General features: G+C 43.4%; 1 protein-coding gene across 1 annotated transcript in view; it reads right to left on the reverse strand.

Annotated features, from left to right (window-relative positions):
* Positions 1-458: 458 nt before the first annotated feature.
* CTNNBIP1 (catenin beta interacting protein 1) overlaps positions 459-18590 on the reverse strand; it is a 32957-nt gene continuing 14825 nt past the window's right edge. Inside the window, exon 4 of the mRNA XM_006016146.2 lies at positions 459-2644. Coding sequence (XP_006016208.1) covers positions 2586-2644 — 59 coding nt within the window. The 3' untranslated portion in view covers positions 459-2585. The remainder of the gene's footprint in view (positions 2645-18590) is intronic.

Here is an 18590-nt window from a genome sequence, read left to right on the forward strand (position 1 = left end):
GGACAACACAAACACTTTAGAAACCTTCTTCTGTCTGAACTGCCTGTTCCAGAGAACTACTCTTCTCTCCCCAGCGCACACATCAATTATTTATCACCGACCCTCTGGCCCTATTTTAACGTAAGAAACACCAGGAAGAGAGAGAGAGAGGGATGTCAGGCTACTTGGGGTCAGTATACAAAGCAAAAGACAGCAGAAATCACCTGAAGTGAATACATTTGATGAGATTTCTGAATTCCACAATACCCTGTTAACAGCATCTTGACTTCAGAGGTCCTTCTCTTATTAACCAAATTACTTAAGCCTTCAAAGTTTGGTCTTTACATGGAAACCTTTTGAAAGAAAAAGTGAATAATTTGCATTTGCTGAGTTACCAATACAACAAATCAATAAGATAACCACAATATATATATATTTTTTTATATGTATAAAAAAAAAAAATCAATAAGAAACAAGAGTAGCTATTAAAAACTGTATTTTCCCCAACAGTTACATTTTTAGTCAAAAGATTAAACCACAGAAACACTTCACTTTTCTTCTTAAAAAGATATAACAGCTCAGAAATGCCATAGATACACATGGAGTATGCATGTTAGCTTGACAATGACAGGCCACCACGATCCAGCCCATTCATTCCAGCTAGCAGCCAGAAACACATGTACCCCCTTAAATTAACCCTTTAAGGGCTGCCCCTTTGCACTAAAGTTAAAGTATAACGCCTCTTAGGCAAATGGTTCAAATTTTAAGAATCAATTGGTTTCACCGCTGGTATTGTTTCAATAAGGGAAATCTCATCCAGCCCAAATAAATGGGGCACAAGATTAAATTTTACAGTGAAACTTCACGAAGCTGCTGTGAATCAAAAGGATCATTTTAACAGACAGAATTACAGTTTTTCCCATAACTTTTATTTGTTCAAAATAATTCACCCATGCTTACGAGTCCCCTCTTCTCTCACACATAATCCATTGGTTTCTCTTATTCGCCAAGTTTGTAATAGCATCTGCAACTTTGACATTTCTTGCCAGAGAACAGTCATGTCGTCACAGCCAAGATCCTGAGCTGTTACTCCAAATAGTTAACCGTGTGAAAGGAACTAGGAACACATGAATGGATTTCTGTTTTAAATAGGGTTTGAAATATTTTAAAAATCAGTGCAACCCACAGCAAAGGGTATAAGTATTGTAAAAATTCACTGCACATAAATAGAGAAGGAAGTGCTGGGTTTTAAGCAGCAGCACTAGGAGCTTCAGGATTTTAATATTCTGTGTATAGATTCCTGAAGAGTCAGTGCACCTTTCAGAATTCCTCGGCAGGTTTTTGTTTAAGGCCCTCTCCTTTCACTCAAGGTCTGTGAACCTGCAAGCATCACCTCTACACTCACAATTGGGTCCGTTAATGCAGTAACTGAATTGTTGCAGGTATTAGAGGCATATATGATATTGCAGGTGATAAAGATCTTAGTTTGTTACGTTTTCATGCAATATGAATTCAAGTTTATGGTTGTTAATGTTCCCTCCCTGGAGAACCAAATCCTGTGCAGCAATTAAAGGGTTAAAGCAGAGCTATATGTACTATTTTAAACAACTCATTTATAACTCTATACAAATTTGGCAATTAATGTCAGAGCCATAGATCTCATATTCTTGCAATTCCTGCAAACTATCTACTGCTCCTCTGTCAGAAGCAAAGGGAAAAGCCACCTGAATACCCAGTTTGTCAGCAGGAGTTCATTGCACAGCCCATAGGGAAGCAGAAGCAGGGCTGCTGAGCTCTCTACATTCCAGCTGAGACAGGTAGACTTATTAAAGTCAATATGCTTTCGACGCATGCTCCAAAAAGAGCTAGAGGCCATAGAGCAGATGCATATGGAAAAACTGATTGCAAGGAAAACACTGCAGCCAACAGAAAATTAAAAACACTGTTCTTAAGCCAATCAAAAAAGCAAAGCACGTGTGTGCACATGTATAATAAATATTGCAAAGCACATTTGTCTCTTTCCTCCTAAGTCAATAAATGTAAAGTAATAACCAATGCACCAAAACATCAGCTTTCTGCAATGAAAATTTTGATATCGGCAGAATACCTTTAAGCCAATCGAGAGAAAGCATTTGCATTATCAGCCAATCACAATTTGTTTCCAGTTCTACGCAGCCAATCAAACCCCCTTAAAATTCACAAACAATGACCTAAATAAGCACCAGATCTTGAAAATAACTTCTGTAAAAGTATAAAATAAAATCAGAAATAAAATTAAAGGTTTCCATTGGTCAAGTTTACAAGTTGTCTTCCTTTAGCCAATCACAAACAGTCTTGTCCCTTTGAGCCAATTGTAAATGCACCTCTTGATTCATCCTTGATGAACACAGCCCAGCTGAGTAACAACAGTATACCAGAACAGATGGCTGTGAGAGATGTTCAGAGGGTCGGGCAAAGGGAAGCAAAATAATAAGGAAAAGGAGGAGAAGGGCTACCATGGAAAATTAGGGGTGGGCAAAGGAACTTGATAATGCTCAGCCATTCTCTCCTTTATCTTCGGGAATCTCATTGCCCTCTCCACCTCTGTGTTGTTCAGATGCCCGTAGTTACTGCCTTCTATCTTCTGTCTCTGATCTGGAAAATGCCATCACCACGTCCTCAGCACCTGTAAGCATGTATAAGAAATGGGAGCCAAGATTATTTCATTTAAAGAACAGGTGTTGGATTCAATTTCAGTATTTTCAGCCCTAAGCACAAAAAATATATATAAAATTGGATGAGTTTTGAAGGCCAAAAGTCTTCACATTAAGGAGAATTTTTAAAGACATACATTTTTTGTTCTTTTCATTTGCCTTCTGGTGTTGGAATATTTATGTTTCAGGTTTTAAAGCTTTGCCACAGGGAACGGTGTTGCTTAGTTAAAAGTTAAGATTCTCCAGTTTCAAACCTTGAAGAACTGGGGCTTCAAGGAAAAAAAACCCACCAAAAAGGAATTGGCAACACTGGGACTTGCAGACTTTCCTTTGCTGAGCTCATCATCCTTCAGCTTTGTGCACTGCAAAAAGGTCTTGCTGAAGCTTCTGAAAGTATGAAAAGGACTGTTCAATACAGATGTACTGACCTGTGTCATGCTTTCCCTTTAAAGGGGTATTTGAATATTTTTTACTGCCTGTGCTTTTTTATTTTTAAAAAGAGTTGTCTTCATGGTAGGAGTTCACGCTTTTGTTATTCCTGTTAGAGACTTTTCATTGTCCGGGGATGTAATGTGAGCATGTGTTATAATAAAACTTTGATTTTCTGCATACAATAAATGCAAAGTACTTTCTAAGTATTAGTTGAAGCCTCAGCATATGTGGAAGGAAGGAAAATATTGTCCCTATTTCAACAATGGCAAAACTGAAACACTGAAAAGGTTAGTGACTTTTTGTCAGTCTTGCACCTAAAAACTTCAGACTGTGGCAGGGCAAAGAGTAGAGCCCAGATCTACTGCCTCTCTGTCCTTCCTCTTCTACTGCATGGTCCCAGACTTATATTCTGCAGATCTCTTTCTGCTGGATTGGTTGCAGATGTTTTTTCTGCTGGCCAAGTGAACAAAGCCAGTACGCATTTTGCTGCATAAGCAGCTGTCAATATCTCATTTCCCATGAGTGAGACTACTTATATTAGGAAACATAAATGGAGGCAACATATGGTGACGATTGGAGAAACCCATGTCTGACTTGAAAATGTCATGATATCAACCAGAATTCCTATATGGTTGTTACTCTGAGAGTTGCTGTAACACGAAACACTCCAATGTCAACGTGCATCTGCTTTGCCTAACAGGATCTTTAGCATATCCCCAGATTATAAACAATGGAGAATATTTAACTTCAGTGACTGTGCCTTGACTTGAAAATTCAATGCTAAGGAGGTTGCCTGTGTAGTGAAAGACAGTTGAACGAAAGTTCTCGTTAGGGACCTGCTGAAGTCAAAAGTGGAAATTTCCCCAGCAGAACAAAAATGAAAAAGAAGGGGGTTAAAGAGATTCACAGGTGGAAGCCTCACAGTGTCATGGAAGAAATCTTGGCAGGAGAAGAGAAAAGTAAAGGCTGGGTTACTTAAGAACCAGCCAGGCAAGCTCAGCTGAAAAGTCTCCAAGTTCCAGATGTCAAATAATGAACTGTACAGAAGGATCCTGGACCGTCCCAGAAAACTCAGCACCAGTCCAGAGCGATGAGGAAATTTAAGCAGGAAAATATGTCCAGGTGTCTCCTCCCTGCATGAGGTTAAAAAGCAAGAGAGAGTTTCAAAGCCATTAGCCAAAACGTGTGGAATGAGTTACAATTATTGCATGCTCAAGAAAGGATAAAACATGACTAGGGATGCCCACTACCTTGGGGATCTGTGAGAGGGTTCTTAAGCCATGAGAGATTCTGTGAAGTTGGCACACTGTCTGGGAACAAGCAGCTGGCCTATTCCCAGCAGGGAATGCCACCCTGAGACAATGCCTTGCCTCTGCTAGATTCCACAGGCTGAGGCCTGAGCCCAACATAGGCTGATGAGCGTCCACAGTGGGTGATCTCAACCACATCTGTGATCTATCATGGAAGAGAAGCCGCTGACAATGCAAATGGTGCTTGGGAAAACTGATCCAAAATTCAGGCATCACTGGAATCTCACCTGGTAAGGTGAGAAAACAGGAAACAGCTTATGCTTTTGACTGTGCCTTCCTCTGTATCTTCTACAGTTAGCTTTGAAAGTCCTGATCTGGGAGACTGCTCCGCACCGTAAGAGACGAGTTCATTACCGGGCCCTGAAGTAGCACAGAACGGTCTCTCTGAAACTGGAGGTCTCTCTAACCCACCAAACAGATGCAGTCGGTAGCAAGAGTGTAAGAATCTCCCTCTGCTCTTGCAACATGCTTCTTACAGAAGTTGAGGATGCAATTTTCCCAAATAGTAGTTCAATTTCCATGATACATTTAATTATTAGTCTTTCAGCTGAAGGGCCGATTGCATATGATAACGACCAAAAATCATGCTTCCTAGAAATTGAACGTGGACCTATCCCATTCATTATACTTAGGCCAGTGGTGCCCAACCTTTTGCCAGATGCATGGTGCAGGATTAGTCTGCGGGGCCATATCAAGTCCTGTATGCACCAGACTGGGTGCCACCACCCTCTGCATGCTGGATTGTACCCCGGTCCACACACCACATCACCATCACGGCCTCAGCCCTGCACCAAATATGGGCCCCCTGCCCCAGCCCTGACTCCCTGCATGCTGGCAGGATTTCATGCACAGAGCCATGTTATTTAGCCCATGGGGCTTGGAAATTTGGAAGTGGGGCAGTGGTGGCAGCATAAATTGCCACCACTCCTCCCTGACCAATTTTCAGACCTCTGGGGAGCCCCACAGGCACGATCGCATGCCTCGGTGGGCTAGATGTGGTCCACAAGTTGGGGGCTGAGAACCCCATGTACTTAGGATATGAACAGCCTTTTTAATATGCTACTGGTTTGGTTGGGCTTTCAACTAGGGCCAAATGATTCAATATTTAATGTAATTCATGATCCATCTAGTACCATATAGAATATTTCATTTTGAACATTTTCATTCTTCAAAGGACATTTCCTTTTGGGATATTAAGGAATCAGACAGCTTTCTGGACTTCTTTATGTACAGAGAGGAGCATACCCCCTTAAGTAAAATCTCTTCAGGACATGGGGGAACAAGAGACAACACGGGCGAGTCATAAGGCAGTGTTGTAAAGAAATCTCTTCAGTCTAGACAAGAGCTAAAAATGCTTTAGGGCTGACTAATATTCTTAACTTGTTACAGAACTTCCAGGCCCTAGAGAGGAAATGAAAGCAAAAGCTTTCTTTCATCTGTGGATCCTGTAGCACCATTTATCAAAACGACAATTTTTTTTTTAATTATGTACGTGTAAACTCCAGAAATCCTCTATCTACACTATTTTTGATATCTGGCCAACCATTAAGCTGATCCTAACTATTTAAGTATAACAGATACCACATATGATCTTTGCTGGCCTTTATGAACCAATTAAGTATGTATGAGCTAACTGTTACCTTCAAAGCCTCTACTAAAAGATTAGACAACAGGGAAGAGAGTTTGAGCTCAACCATCTTAATGACCGTCTGCCCCCTCATTTCCCCCTCCAGCTTCCCTGTCCCCCCCGCCCCTCCAAAAAAGTACTAATTTATCTCATGATCCTCTGCTGAAGATTGATCCAAACCAAAGCATTGCATTTCAGAAAGGTATGCATCAGAATGGCACGAGTGGCCTCTGCACAAAGCACATCCCACATCAGAATCTCCTACTCCGAGACAGTTCAACTTTGAGCAGCTTTGGCTGGTAATACATACGACAGAAAACAAGCAATGTCTAAGAAATTCAGCTCTGTCTCGGCTCCCACTCCTCCCCACCCCTGCTGCAGAAACTTAATTCCCAGGCAACATTTTACATTCCAACAGTCTGGTTTAATTCGTTCTTTATCCTGGTGTCAGGAGACAGGACAGCTATCAAGCCCCCGAAAGCCGATTTCTGGCTTCCAAAAATATTTTGTGTTAAGAAAAGCAGTTTTAAAAGGATTAGAGAGACAAAATGCACAAGGGATATTAGCTGAAGTCCTGGGATGAGAATACAAGTGCACCCGGGATGCATTTCAACTAGGAAAACTGCAGTATTGGACGTGGGGTACCCGAAGTGATCTTTTTCAGCCAGGTACTCAAACTGGTTTTCTGTTGGTATGAAGATATGGAAAGCAGATTTACCTTCATGAAGCCAACTCCAGTGCCTCAAAACTGGGTAAGTATTTTTATCCCAATTTTCTGTCATGCACAAAAGCAGTGATTAAATTTGAAAGAACTGTGGAGTCCAGACTCCATGTCACCGCTTAAACTATACTGCAATCTCTGCTGATAATGTAATCCAACACTAAAGTGCTTCTTATGAAGTTCAATGATATGTCTTATACTACTGCACAAGAATCATAGAAAATTAGGCTTGGAAGAGACCTCAGAAGGTCATCTTGTCTAACCCCCTACTCAAAGCAGGATCGTCCCCAACTAGATCACCCCAGCCAAGGTTTTGTTAAAGTTAAAAGTAAGGGCCGAACAGTAATTTTGTTTTTAATTTTGCTGAAGTGCATTAGGAAGTCTGCAGTCTTTCAGTTTTTGATCTCAACGACAAGTTGTCCTTCCTCTGCTCAAGACATGTGTGTAAGACAGCACTAGTCTCTTAATTTAAACAGAGCTGCCAGGTTTGCTTTTTAAAAGGCAGGTACATAATTTAAAAGACTGTTAGCCTCCCCAAAAGAATAGAATTTGACTAGTAAATGTTCTAATAAACAGAAGATGACAAAGTCCCCCACGGGGTATCCAATTTAGTAGGACATGGGTTGCAAGATAAGGCAATATGCCTCAGCTCTGCCATTTCTCTAATTGTTCACCCCTCTTTAAACTAGAGATGCTCTTGCTATGCAATTCCAGAGAAGTAAAGGTCTCCTAGCAACAGCAAAATCACAGATGACATCACACCACGCACAGCAGATGAGCTGGGTTACTTAACAGATGTTGGTGGTTTCTCTTCCCTCTCCCTTCTTAAAGATCTTGCTAAAAAAATTTCTCCTGGCATGTTTTATGTAAGAAAAAAAAGAGAGATTTAATTCAAGATAATTCTACTGTCCCCTAAATCCCTCCACTGATATCTCTGCCTACAACCAAAACTGTTCTGGCTTTCTGTGCTGTGTCCATGCACGGCTTACTGTGGCCAAGGTACAGCAGTCTGCAAAGCATGACAGAAGCAATAAATAGCTCCAGCTATGCAGAGGATGCTGGGAGTTTTGCAGATGATTTTTGCTTCCTCAGTCAAAACAGATCTCTCTGAATAGCATGTTCAGAATTTGCCAGTTCTTGTTCCAAACAGCTACTGTAAAAAAAAAACAAAAAAAAACCACACAAATATTCAAAATGTTATTTGGAACCATCTGGCAAACTTCAGCATCTTTAAATGTGAGCTTTTGTCAACCTGCCATTACACTGGAATGGAGACTGGGCGCAGGAAATGTAGTTCATCATTGGAATAAATGGGAAAAATCAGGTACTGAGAAAATTATAAGCTAAGTTCTTTTAACAAAAGAATACCTCTTGCAGTGGTGTCAAAAATCCCTGAGTACCCAGTAATTTTGATGAAGCTTATATTCTTGTGTCCGAAGGCAGCATGTCAGCGCTTACTGCAAGGGCCTGCAATTCAAGAGAGAAGGATACCACTGACCTGACTATTGGCCTAGTTTCTCCACCTCTGTGCTTCAGTTTCCCCAAAGATGACAACAAGCACTTTGTCTTATCTAAAGGCTTCCAAAGCACTTTACAAAGTACCAACAATGTCTCATCGATCATGACACTATCAATACACTTGAAAAGCAGGTTACCAGTCCAGCCAAGAAAGTTACCCAACATTTTCCATCTTAAGACCTGTGTACAGTTACTTATAGAGCACTGCCAGACTTTTAACCTTTTGAGATTCTTTTTTCCCCCTGTCATGGCCTACCTTTATTTTCTTTGTTTGCCCCCTATCTCCCACAAAAATAGCAATGGGAATTTCCCAGAACAAGAACAGAAACAAGACTAGAGTAAAACAATGTCTGTGTTAAACTGGTGGCAACTTTTCCTTTAGAAAGTGTCAGTGCTCCTCTCTCCTAGAGGAGGAAATTTGGAAAGAAAGTACAGCAAGAGCTTGTCTTTTGCTATACCCATGAAAAATCACCCAAATTTGGGTAAGTATCAGCCTCTGAAATGTACAATTGGCATGTGCTCAAGAGAAGCTGCTAAAATTAAACAGCATCTTCACTGAGTGAGCTTGAGGCTCACCTACTAGTGTGGACCAGACTACACAAGACATCACCCCCCCAGAGTGATGACTGAACCCACTTGTCCCCATCTCAGAGCGAGAGGAGCAAAGCAATACTTGGGTCTGATACCTAGTGCAGACCAGGACTAGGGACCTGCCTCTTGTACTCTCCATGACTAGCCTCTTAGCACTCAACGAATGCAGAAGAGGAAGCAGTCTGATTCGAATGCAGGGAGGACAAGTGCCAGACTTAGGACACTGCAGGGAAGAGCTCAGAGAATATACTGGGACAAGGTACCAGGGGAATCCAGGGGGTGAGGCTTAAGACTAGATTTGGACGAAGGGCTACATGAGACAGGGAGTGAGAGTTTTGCCAAAGAACCAGGATCTGGAAGGAGAGCTAGAATTGGTTAGGCCAAGAAGCCAAGGGAAGCAAGATTACCAGGACTGGAGATCAGGGTGTTGAAGTGGAAACTGAGAATGGCTGGACAAGGATTCCCACACTGTTATGAAAATACATGAATTGTTGGGGCAGAACACTGATTCAATAGGGAGGAGGATCACGCAAGAGGAAAATCTACCTTCAGAGCAGAGACTGAACTGTACACAGTAAAGAAGTCACAAGGTTGCACACTGAGAAGAAAAGCTACTGAATAAATGCCCATTGCATTTTGCCCATTCTATGCACTGAATGATGAAGTCCTATGGAAAAATAATGTGCGCTCAAGAAATTAAAGACCTTCACATAAATATACACACGTGTGTATGTGTATGTGTGTGTGTGCATGCGTGCTTTTGGGCACAGGTACATGTAAGAGGGTCTAATCACAGGCAACCTTCACTTTAACATTTACCTACCTCCTGAGAACTTGACTTCAGAACTTGAAAATAGTATTGTTTTAGAGTAATTGGGTTTGTACTTCTGTTAAATGTGAAAGCTTTGCTCTTGGTAATTAGATGCAGGAAATCAGAGCATCTTTTTCATTACTCCACTGTTTTTCGGTACTAATTACAACTGAGCCAGTTCCACATGGCTCATTGTGATAGCTCGGTGCACACAATTCACAGGAGGGGGGAGCGTTTCCTGGCTAATCTCCATTCCTGAATTCTGAGGGAACAGGAACATGCGGAGGAGGATAAACTAATCACATGAGGGTGTTACCTGGTGACTGAAGAATAGCAAATGTAGAGCCTGTATTTCAAAAGTGGGAAAAAATGTGATCCAAACAACCACAAGATCTATTAGCCTGACCTGAGTAATCTTGCAAAGGTTCAGAACAGATTTTGATGGAAATCTATGAAGGTAAAGACTTGACAGTAGGTAGAAAAACACGATAAAATGCAACATGGGTTTCCAAAGGCAAATTGTGCCAGACTAATCCAATAGCTTCCTTTACTAACTGATTTTTGAGGACAAAGGAAATGCAGTACTATTATCTGGGCTCTTTCCTATTTGGCTAGTTTCTACGATTGAGCACTACAATGATTGGAAAAGAAAGTACTTCTACCCATGTCACTGTATCCGAAGAGAACTAGCTTGCTCTGCTGACTCATTCTCAATTTAAAATAAAGCTTAAAAAGTACATTTTCCTAGTTACTTATTCCACTTTTTCAGGTTACAATTTTGGAAAGTGCTGTTGCATTCAAGAGAGTCAGTTAAAAATTGGTGTAAACCTCCACTTCCAAATCGAGAATGATCAAAAAGATGGACAACTATCTCCATTTTCTGCTTCGAGAAGTGAAGCAAAGACAATAAATAACTTTGTGTCACTAGGAAGAAGCTGTCTATGGCAGAGCTGGAACAAGCAGCCTAAATGAGAGAGAGAGAGAGAAGAGAAGGATCAGAATCGCCAGCCGCTTTCAGGGTCCTTCCATTTGTCTCACGTTGTCACAAACGTGATTTTGGAGTGGACTGTCCTCAGTTTTGGGTGCGGATGTAACAGTGCGCACAGCATCTAGATAACTCTCTCAAGCCTACTTTGTATTGTTCTCATCAAGCGTAACATACTCGTTACCTGAACTTAGAGCTTTTGGAGAGAGAATTGAGAAATGAAGACTACTTTGCTGAAAAACAGCACACTGTCTTTCCTCAATAGGAAGGGTTGCCATGTACTCAGTTGGAGTGGATCCTGTCATTTCTTTCGCCGTCCAAAATCCACTTAGGAAGCATTACAGTGTCTGAAGATATTTGCAACAGAAAATCTGGGCAGGAAAACAACTCAGAAAAAACCCATACCGCACCCACAATCAACAGAGCACAATGTTTGCAGAAGTCACTTTCAATGACCCCAGCTACCCAGCGCTAAAAGAAACCCACACGACAGCAAGCTTGCTAATTAAGCAGTTACAGAGAAGTCTGTGCTCGTGTACTGCTACAGATATTTCCAGAGAATGGGAGCAGGGGCTTCCATCTGGCAAAGGGGAAGCAGGGATTAGTCCTGATGAATGGGACCTCAGCCACAGCCTAACTTGGCTTCCACAACGGATGTGTTCATTGAAGTGAGGGGATACAATTGAGAAAAAAACCAAACACAAAAAACGGCGCAGGTTAGAAAGTTAAACTGGACCTTTGCCAAAAGCCTGTGATCCAGTCAATAGGGTCTTAAAGCATGCTTACTGTGAACACCACCTTAACGAGGTATTTACACTTCCGCTAATTAAGGTACAAAACAATCAAAAGATGCACATGTGTACCTGACCCTCTATTTCCTAGACATGCAATCCCTCTCTCCAGGACACTTCAGTCCCTAGGCAATCACTCCTCCTTTCAAACAGAAGCTCTTCTTTACAGGTCCATGGCACTCTGTCACCCAGCCAGAAAGACTGGGCCTTCGCCCACAGAGTACCTAGGTGGGCACAGACTCTTCCCAATCCTCACATATTTTTATATTTATACACCCGAATCAATAGGCCTAAGCAATTAAAGATCACTCCTAAACAGTTTAAACCATTGTGTAATCTTCTTCTTAACTTTCCAACTGGGTTGCTGAAACAGTGTTAAAATGCCAATTCTTAAGTTGGGGATTTTTTACCATCCTGTACCATCTATTCTTTCCCCAGAGCCAGACGAAGGGACTTTGATCCCAAAAGCCTGCAGAAGGATAATTTTCTTGTGATTTCCCAGTTGGTCTAATAAAAGGTATAATTTTGGAACCAACAGCTCTAGTTTTCTGTATGTAATTCTTAAGTTGAACACTCAACGATACCCTCAGTGACTGGTAAGATTGCTGTCATTGCATGCATGCGTTATCATGGATGCTCTTGCCTCCCCGCCTACATTAGTGACAGGAGACCACAGCTTGTCATTCTCTCTCTACTGATGGCTTGTGGCAGGAAAAAGAGCGCTGGCACCACAATGATTTGCGCTTCAAGTCCACATGTGATGTGATACCACAGTCAGGACAATTTGCAGTTTCACACTTACCTTAAATTAACACTGTCAGTCTTTACTGTGCAAGAGTGATGCACTCGAGAAGGAAAAAAATAGATGACAAAAGAGGGGTTTCTTAAACAGTCCAGTTTCGGTGGCAGAGAAGAAAAAATCTGCACATTGCTGGCCAGTCATTTTTTGTCAGCACTTGGAAACTTTAGCTGATGCTTGCTTAATTTAAAATGGAAACAGGTCTGCTCAGACCACCTCAGTTAACTCATAGAGTCATGCAATTTGCTGCTTTGGAACACATCGTGTTTTGCCTTCCTAGGAAGCTAAGATGACTTGAAGGTCAAGAAATTGGTGAATGAAGCAGAACAGCAGAAAAGGCTTCAAAAAGCCACTGAGTGCTGCATTGCACAGCAGATACATCTGCTAATCACAGCTGGACTCAGAGTTTTGGAAAACAGTCATTGTAACAAGGCTTCCACTGCTACGAGATCTGTCATTTGGCATGGGAAGCGTCACTTTTCAATGGTGTACCTGAGGCTTACCCTGAGCTTTACAGTACAACTGAAGAGCAAAGGAGAAGGTATTTTACAATGGCACGGGTAGCCAGTTAGGACAGTCGGGAAGTTGCAGCAAATATGATTTGGCTGCTGACAGTCAGGAGGCGTCGATCACACTCTACAGCATGTGTTACCGAATATGATTCAGCCTCATCAATACCAAAGCCAAACATTGTTCAGCCATAGCATGATTAAGCTAGAAATATGGAGCCTTGGTTAAAACAAAATCCTAAACCCATGTAAAGGGAAGCGTTGTTACATTTAACATCTACTAGGCTGCTATCTCAGAGGTCCTTCCACTCACAAAACTGATCATTTTGTCCTGAATTGTTTGCATTTACCTGCAAAATAATCTAACCACATTTTTAGAAAAAATAAATAAAACATCAAACATATTGCCTAGAGGGTGCTGAACTGAAAATTAAAGTAAAAGACAAAAATTGTCTCCTTGGCGCACAACTTCTCTCCTCCCCATCCCATCCCATTTATGTGCAAACACCTGCCATTTATAAACATTTATACTTTCTTCCAAATATCTAACAGTTTGGCACCTCGGAAAGGCAACACACGTGTGATAAGAGGAACACAGAGAAGTGCTGCGCGTAGAAAACGAGAAGGTTACTGAACGAACCGTTATGCCAATCGCAGGGCACTTCTCTCTACAGGCAGGACGGGTTTATTTTTAATACACCCAACATCCAGATAACGCCTCTAGCCCCTACCCCAGCCACGGTGTGCTTGCTTCTCAGCTCTGTCCTCCCCAAGGGAGCAGCTTTCTTCAAGAACCAGCACGACATCGTAGCCTGTTGCTATAGGAACAACAGCGCTAGAGTCACCAAGGTCTTAGCAGTGAAATGCAGGTACCATGCTTACTACCTACAAAGCCTGTTTTCAAGCTCCACCACGTAGCACTGAATTAGAGAGATTTAGAAGGAGCCTTCAATTTGCAAATTCAGACAAGAAATGTTCAGTGGCCTGAGATGCTATAGCTCTTCTGCGATCGAGGAAGCAGGGCTAATGTGGAACAGATCAAAACAGTTAACTGAACAGGAAGAACTCCCCAACACATGTACAAAGGGTAGAAATTGCTTCTCACATCTTCCCTACTTCTGAGCTCACAGAGAAAAGTGTTCAAGTGCTTTGAACTGGTCAAAGGCCTGCGTTCCAGTAACTTTAAACTTATAAAAACCACTATGACCTGAACAGCACCTAGCATTGTCGTTGCAGCATTTGAGGCTATTTTTATGAAATAGCCACATACTTCCCCCTTACTAACATACTGATGGTGGAGAAAATGAAGTGCAAAACTGTAGTCTCGTGGATGACCGGTATACAGAAAAGTCTAAAGTTGTCATATTGCCATTCCTGGTAGAATAAAGCATCTCATACCGTAGCTCCAGTTATTTCACTACTACTTCACCTTTCAAAACAATATCAAAATGCTTTGCAAATATGAGCTAGGCCTCCCTCAACACTCCTGCAGAAAAAACAAACCCCAAAATTTTACAGGCTAGCAGCCTGAAGCACAAAGCAACTTGCTCAGATTGTCGTAGCCGTCAGTAGCACGGCTAAGCACAGAACCCAGAGTCTGAACTCTTACCAGGCAAGAAAGTGGACCTGAAACGCATCACCACTGGCCCATGTTAGGGAAACAGCACTTCTAGAGATGTCTTCCATATTCATGACTTTTATGGAAAAAGTTATTTCTTGCAACGAACTCAAATGAAAAATTCAACACCGATTTTTCAGAATTCAGCAGACCTGAGCCAGGAGAGACCCCTTCTTAAAGCTATCTGCTGCGCTTACATTTTAAGTGTGCATTTATAGAATTTAGAGTAAAGCTATTAGTAACTGAAATCAGAATAATGAGATTTGCTTGGTATTTGGTTTGGCATCTGCTCAAGTAATAAGGGCAACACAGAAGAGATCACTGAGGCACGTGTTACGATAGCCTAACTTGTATTTTGCATTGTTGAATTTCTTGGTACAATTAGACTTGGAACTAACACAACCTCCTGTGTGGAGACCAAGATTCACCCCATATTATACAAAGACGCTGCAGAGGTGCAGCTTCTCCAAATATAACATGAGATATGTAAATCAGAATAGAAGCAGTTAGTAAATTTTTGGAAAAATTGAAAGCTTTTGGAAAGCAAGGTAGGAGATGCCCAGATTTTTCTTCCCCTTGTCCCCCACGGAAGTATAAGCAGAACCAAGCCAAAACAAGAGTCTTAATCTTCAGAGTTAATATATCATGGCAATTTTAAGGCACTTCTTGATTAAAGTTACAGATTAGCTTCTCTTTCTGACAGAGCCTGTAATCCCCAAAGGCACTATAGACTATCAAGATATAACTTAAACTTCAAGTTTATTATTAACAGTGGCTCACTGGAGTTTGATGACTGGAACATGTCTGTATTCAGCAGGGGCTACTATGAACTCCCCTTTGTAAAATACTGGTTCCGGCTGCAAGTAGATATTACACACACCCTGGTTGTAGAGTGACTCCTTGTGGTTAAAGAAATAGCCTCCCTCGAACAGGCTGGCAGATATTTACCACAAATGCGAGTAGGAAAAACTACACAAGGAAAACCTCACTAGTCATATTGCCCGGGTTTATTTTCTGGCAACCCAGCTAGCTGTCCTAGAAAAGCTTTTTATGGGCAGAAACTGCTCCAAGCACAGATTAGCATGGAAACTGTAATATATTCGAGTCTGTGACTTATTTATTGAATTGCAGAACCTCCTCGGTAATCTTGCCTGCTCCATGGTTCATCCAGCACAGTTCCAGGAAGCCCCAAGTACATACTTTGCCATCTAGATACCTAGTTTTAATGTTACTTTAAATTATGCATCTCAAACTGCATATGCATGTATTTCACACCTGAAACGTAGCCCGCGGATTCTCCATTGGCTGCTATCAAATTAGAAGTTTCATAGATTTTTAAGGACGGAAGCAATCTTTGAGATGATTTAATCTGATCTCCTGTGACACAGGCCATAGAACCTCCCTGAACTAATCTGCGTTTCAAATCCAGGTGAAAGGATTTGAAAAAATCCAGGGGTGAAAGGGATTTGGTAGTAGGGGTCTACTACAGACCCTCACACCAGGAGGAATTAGACCTAGAAGTCTCGAAACATCTCTCAAGGGCAGTACGCTCAAAGGACCTGGTCGTCATGGGTGACCTAAATTACCTGCACATCTGCTGGGAGGAGCAGTCGGCCAGGTCTGCCCGTTCACGTAGGCTCCTAACCTGCATACAGGACCTGCACCTAACACAGGAGGTATGCAGTCCCACATGGGCAAATGCCATATTGAGGTGGTGCTGGTCACAGGGGAGGACTTGGGTGGGGATCTACAAGTACAAGGTCACCTAAGGGATAGTGACCATCAGCTGATAGGATTCACTATCCAGCAAAAAGTGGGAAAGACAACTAGCAGGGCAAAAGTGCTAGACTTCCCAAAGGCCAACTTCAATGAGCTCAGGAGATTAGTTTGAGTGGGACTGAGGAGTAATCACATCTATGAGTTGGGAGTCCAAGAAGGGTGGGAGTTCCTCAAGGGACTGATCCCGCAGGCACAGAGGGGGCACCATCCCAGTTCACACAAAGGGAGGCAAAAGAGCCAAAACACCTTCTTGGCTGAAGAGGGAAATCCAGGAGAGCCTTCGGAGGAAAAGAGAGGCTTACAGGCTGTGGAAGCACGGGGCGGCCACCAAGGAAGAGTATACCTGCTTGGCTCACGCTTGCAGGGAAGCAGTGAGGAAGGCCAAAGCAGATACTGAATTCAAGTTGGCAACAAAGATTAAGAGTAACAAGAAGTCCTTCTTTAAGTACATAGGGAGCAAGAAGGTGGCGCAGGGTAACACAGGGACTCTACAGAACAGTCTAGGGCAACTCGTAACAGACAGGATGGATAAAGTGGAGCTTTTAAATGACTTCTTTGCATCTGTGTTCCTAGACATGGATACAAACACGTTTCCTAATAAGACTTCAGTCTGGTGTGAGAGAAAAACCAATCCACCTACGGTTAGCGCTGACCTAGTGAAGGGGTTGAACATATTTAAGCTGGCAGGCCCCAACGATCTTCACCCAAGGGTACTAAAGGAATTGGCCGACGTCATAGTGAAACCACTGGCGCAATTGTTCGAGTGCTCATGGCACTCAGGACTGGTCCCAGAAGACTGGAAAAGGGCCAGTGTGGTCCCGATTTTCAAAAAGGGGAGGAAGGAGGACCTGGGTAATTATCGTCTGGTTAGCCTCACATCTATTCTTGGCAAGACGTTAGAAAAAAAACCATAAAGGATCACATTTGTGGGGGGCCAGCAGGCAACACAACGTTAAGGGGAAACCAGCATGGGTTTATAGCAGGCAGATCCTGCCTGACTAACCTGGTTTCTTTTATGACCAGGTCACAAAGTACTTAGATGCAGGGGTAGAGATAGATGTTATTTACTTGGACTTCAAAAAGGCTTTCCACACAGTGTCGCACCCAATTCTTACAAGCATACCAAGTAGCTGTGATGTGGATTTTTTCACAGTAAGGTGGGTGAAAACATGGCTTATGGGATGCGCCCAGAGAGCGGTGGTGGACGGGTCGGTTTCTCCCTGGAGGGCTGTGGGCAGTGGGGTCCCCCAGGGCTCTGTCCTTGGACCAGTGCTGTTCAATATCTTCATCAGTGACTTGGATGAGGGCGTTGAAAGCACTACGTCCAAATTTGCAGATGAAACCAAACTATGGGGTACAGTAAACACACTGGAAGGCAGGGAGCGAATCCAGGCAGATTTGGATAGACCGGGGAAATGGACGGATCAGAATAGGATGCAATTTAACAAGGAGAAGTGCGAAGTGCTGCACCTGGGGAGAAAGAACCTCCAATACACCTACAGACTGGGAAGTACCATTCTGAGTACGATGGCAGTGGAAAGGGATCTTGGAGTCTCAGTCGATGCAAAAATGAATACGAGTTGCCAACGTGACGAGGTAGTAACAATGTGAAGAGGCTAACTGCACTCCTTCTTGCATTAGGATGGGGTGGGCAAAATACGTCCCACGGGCCGCATCTGGCCCGCAAGGCCATTCTATCCGGCCCACAGGGCCCCTAAAAAAATTAGGAAAATTAATATTTCTCAGCCCTTGGTTCCTGCCAAAAACGACAGGAACCAAGGGCAGTAGGACCCAGGGGAAGCCCAGCGGGCTCCAACAACAGTGGGGCCCACCCAGCCTTGCCCCCCAGCTGGGGTTTCTGGTCTGGGAGCGCTGGCTGCTCCAGCGGTGCAGGAAGCTCACGTAAGTGGCGGGGCGGGGACCCCGGGCAGGGAAGGAGCACGGGGGCGGGGGGGAAGTGGCCCCTCCTTGCCCACACCCGTTGCCCCATGCTGCAGCTGCTTGCAGCCCGCGTGGGGCTGCCTGTGCCTGCTCCAGACAGCGGGCCACTTCCCACTCGCGTTCAGCTTTTTCCTGGGCTCCTTTCCTGCACGGAGAAAAGCGGCCCCTTGCCCACCCCATGGCCGGTACTCCCTGCTCCAGGTGCTTGGAGCCTGTGCGGGGCTGTCCAGAGCAGGCACAGGCAGCCCCAAGCCAGCTGATAGTGGCTGCAGCGTGGGGTGCTGGACATGGGGCAGAGAGGGGCTGCTTTCTCCCTCCCCGCCCCCTCCCGCACTCAGCACCACCTTGTAACCTGCCCCATTGCAAGGCTTGCAGTAGAGCAGGTTACTAGCTGGTGCTGAGCATGGGGAAAAGTGGCCCCTCACCCACCCCTTGGCCGGTGCCCCCCACTGCAGCCGCTCCCAGCCCGCCTGCGGCTGGCACGGC

The sequence above is a fragment of the Alligator sinensis genome, unplaced genomic scaffold (assembly GCF_000455745.1).
Source record: "Alligator sinensis unplaced genomic scaffold, ASM45574v1 scaffold366_1, whole genome shotgun sequence".
In the NCBI taxonomy this organism is placed as follows: Eukaryota; Metazoa; Chordata; order Crocodylia; family Alligatoridae; genus Alligator; species Alligator sinensis.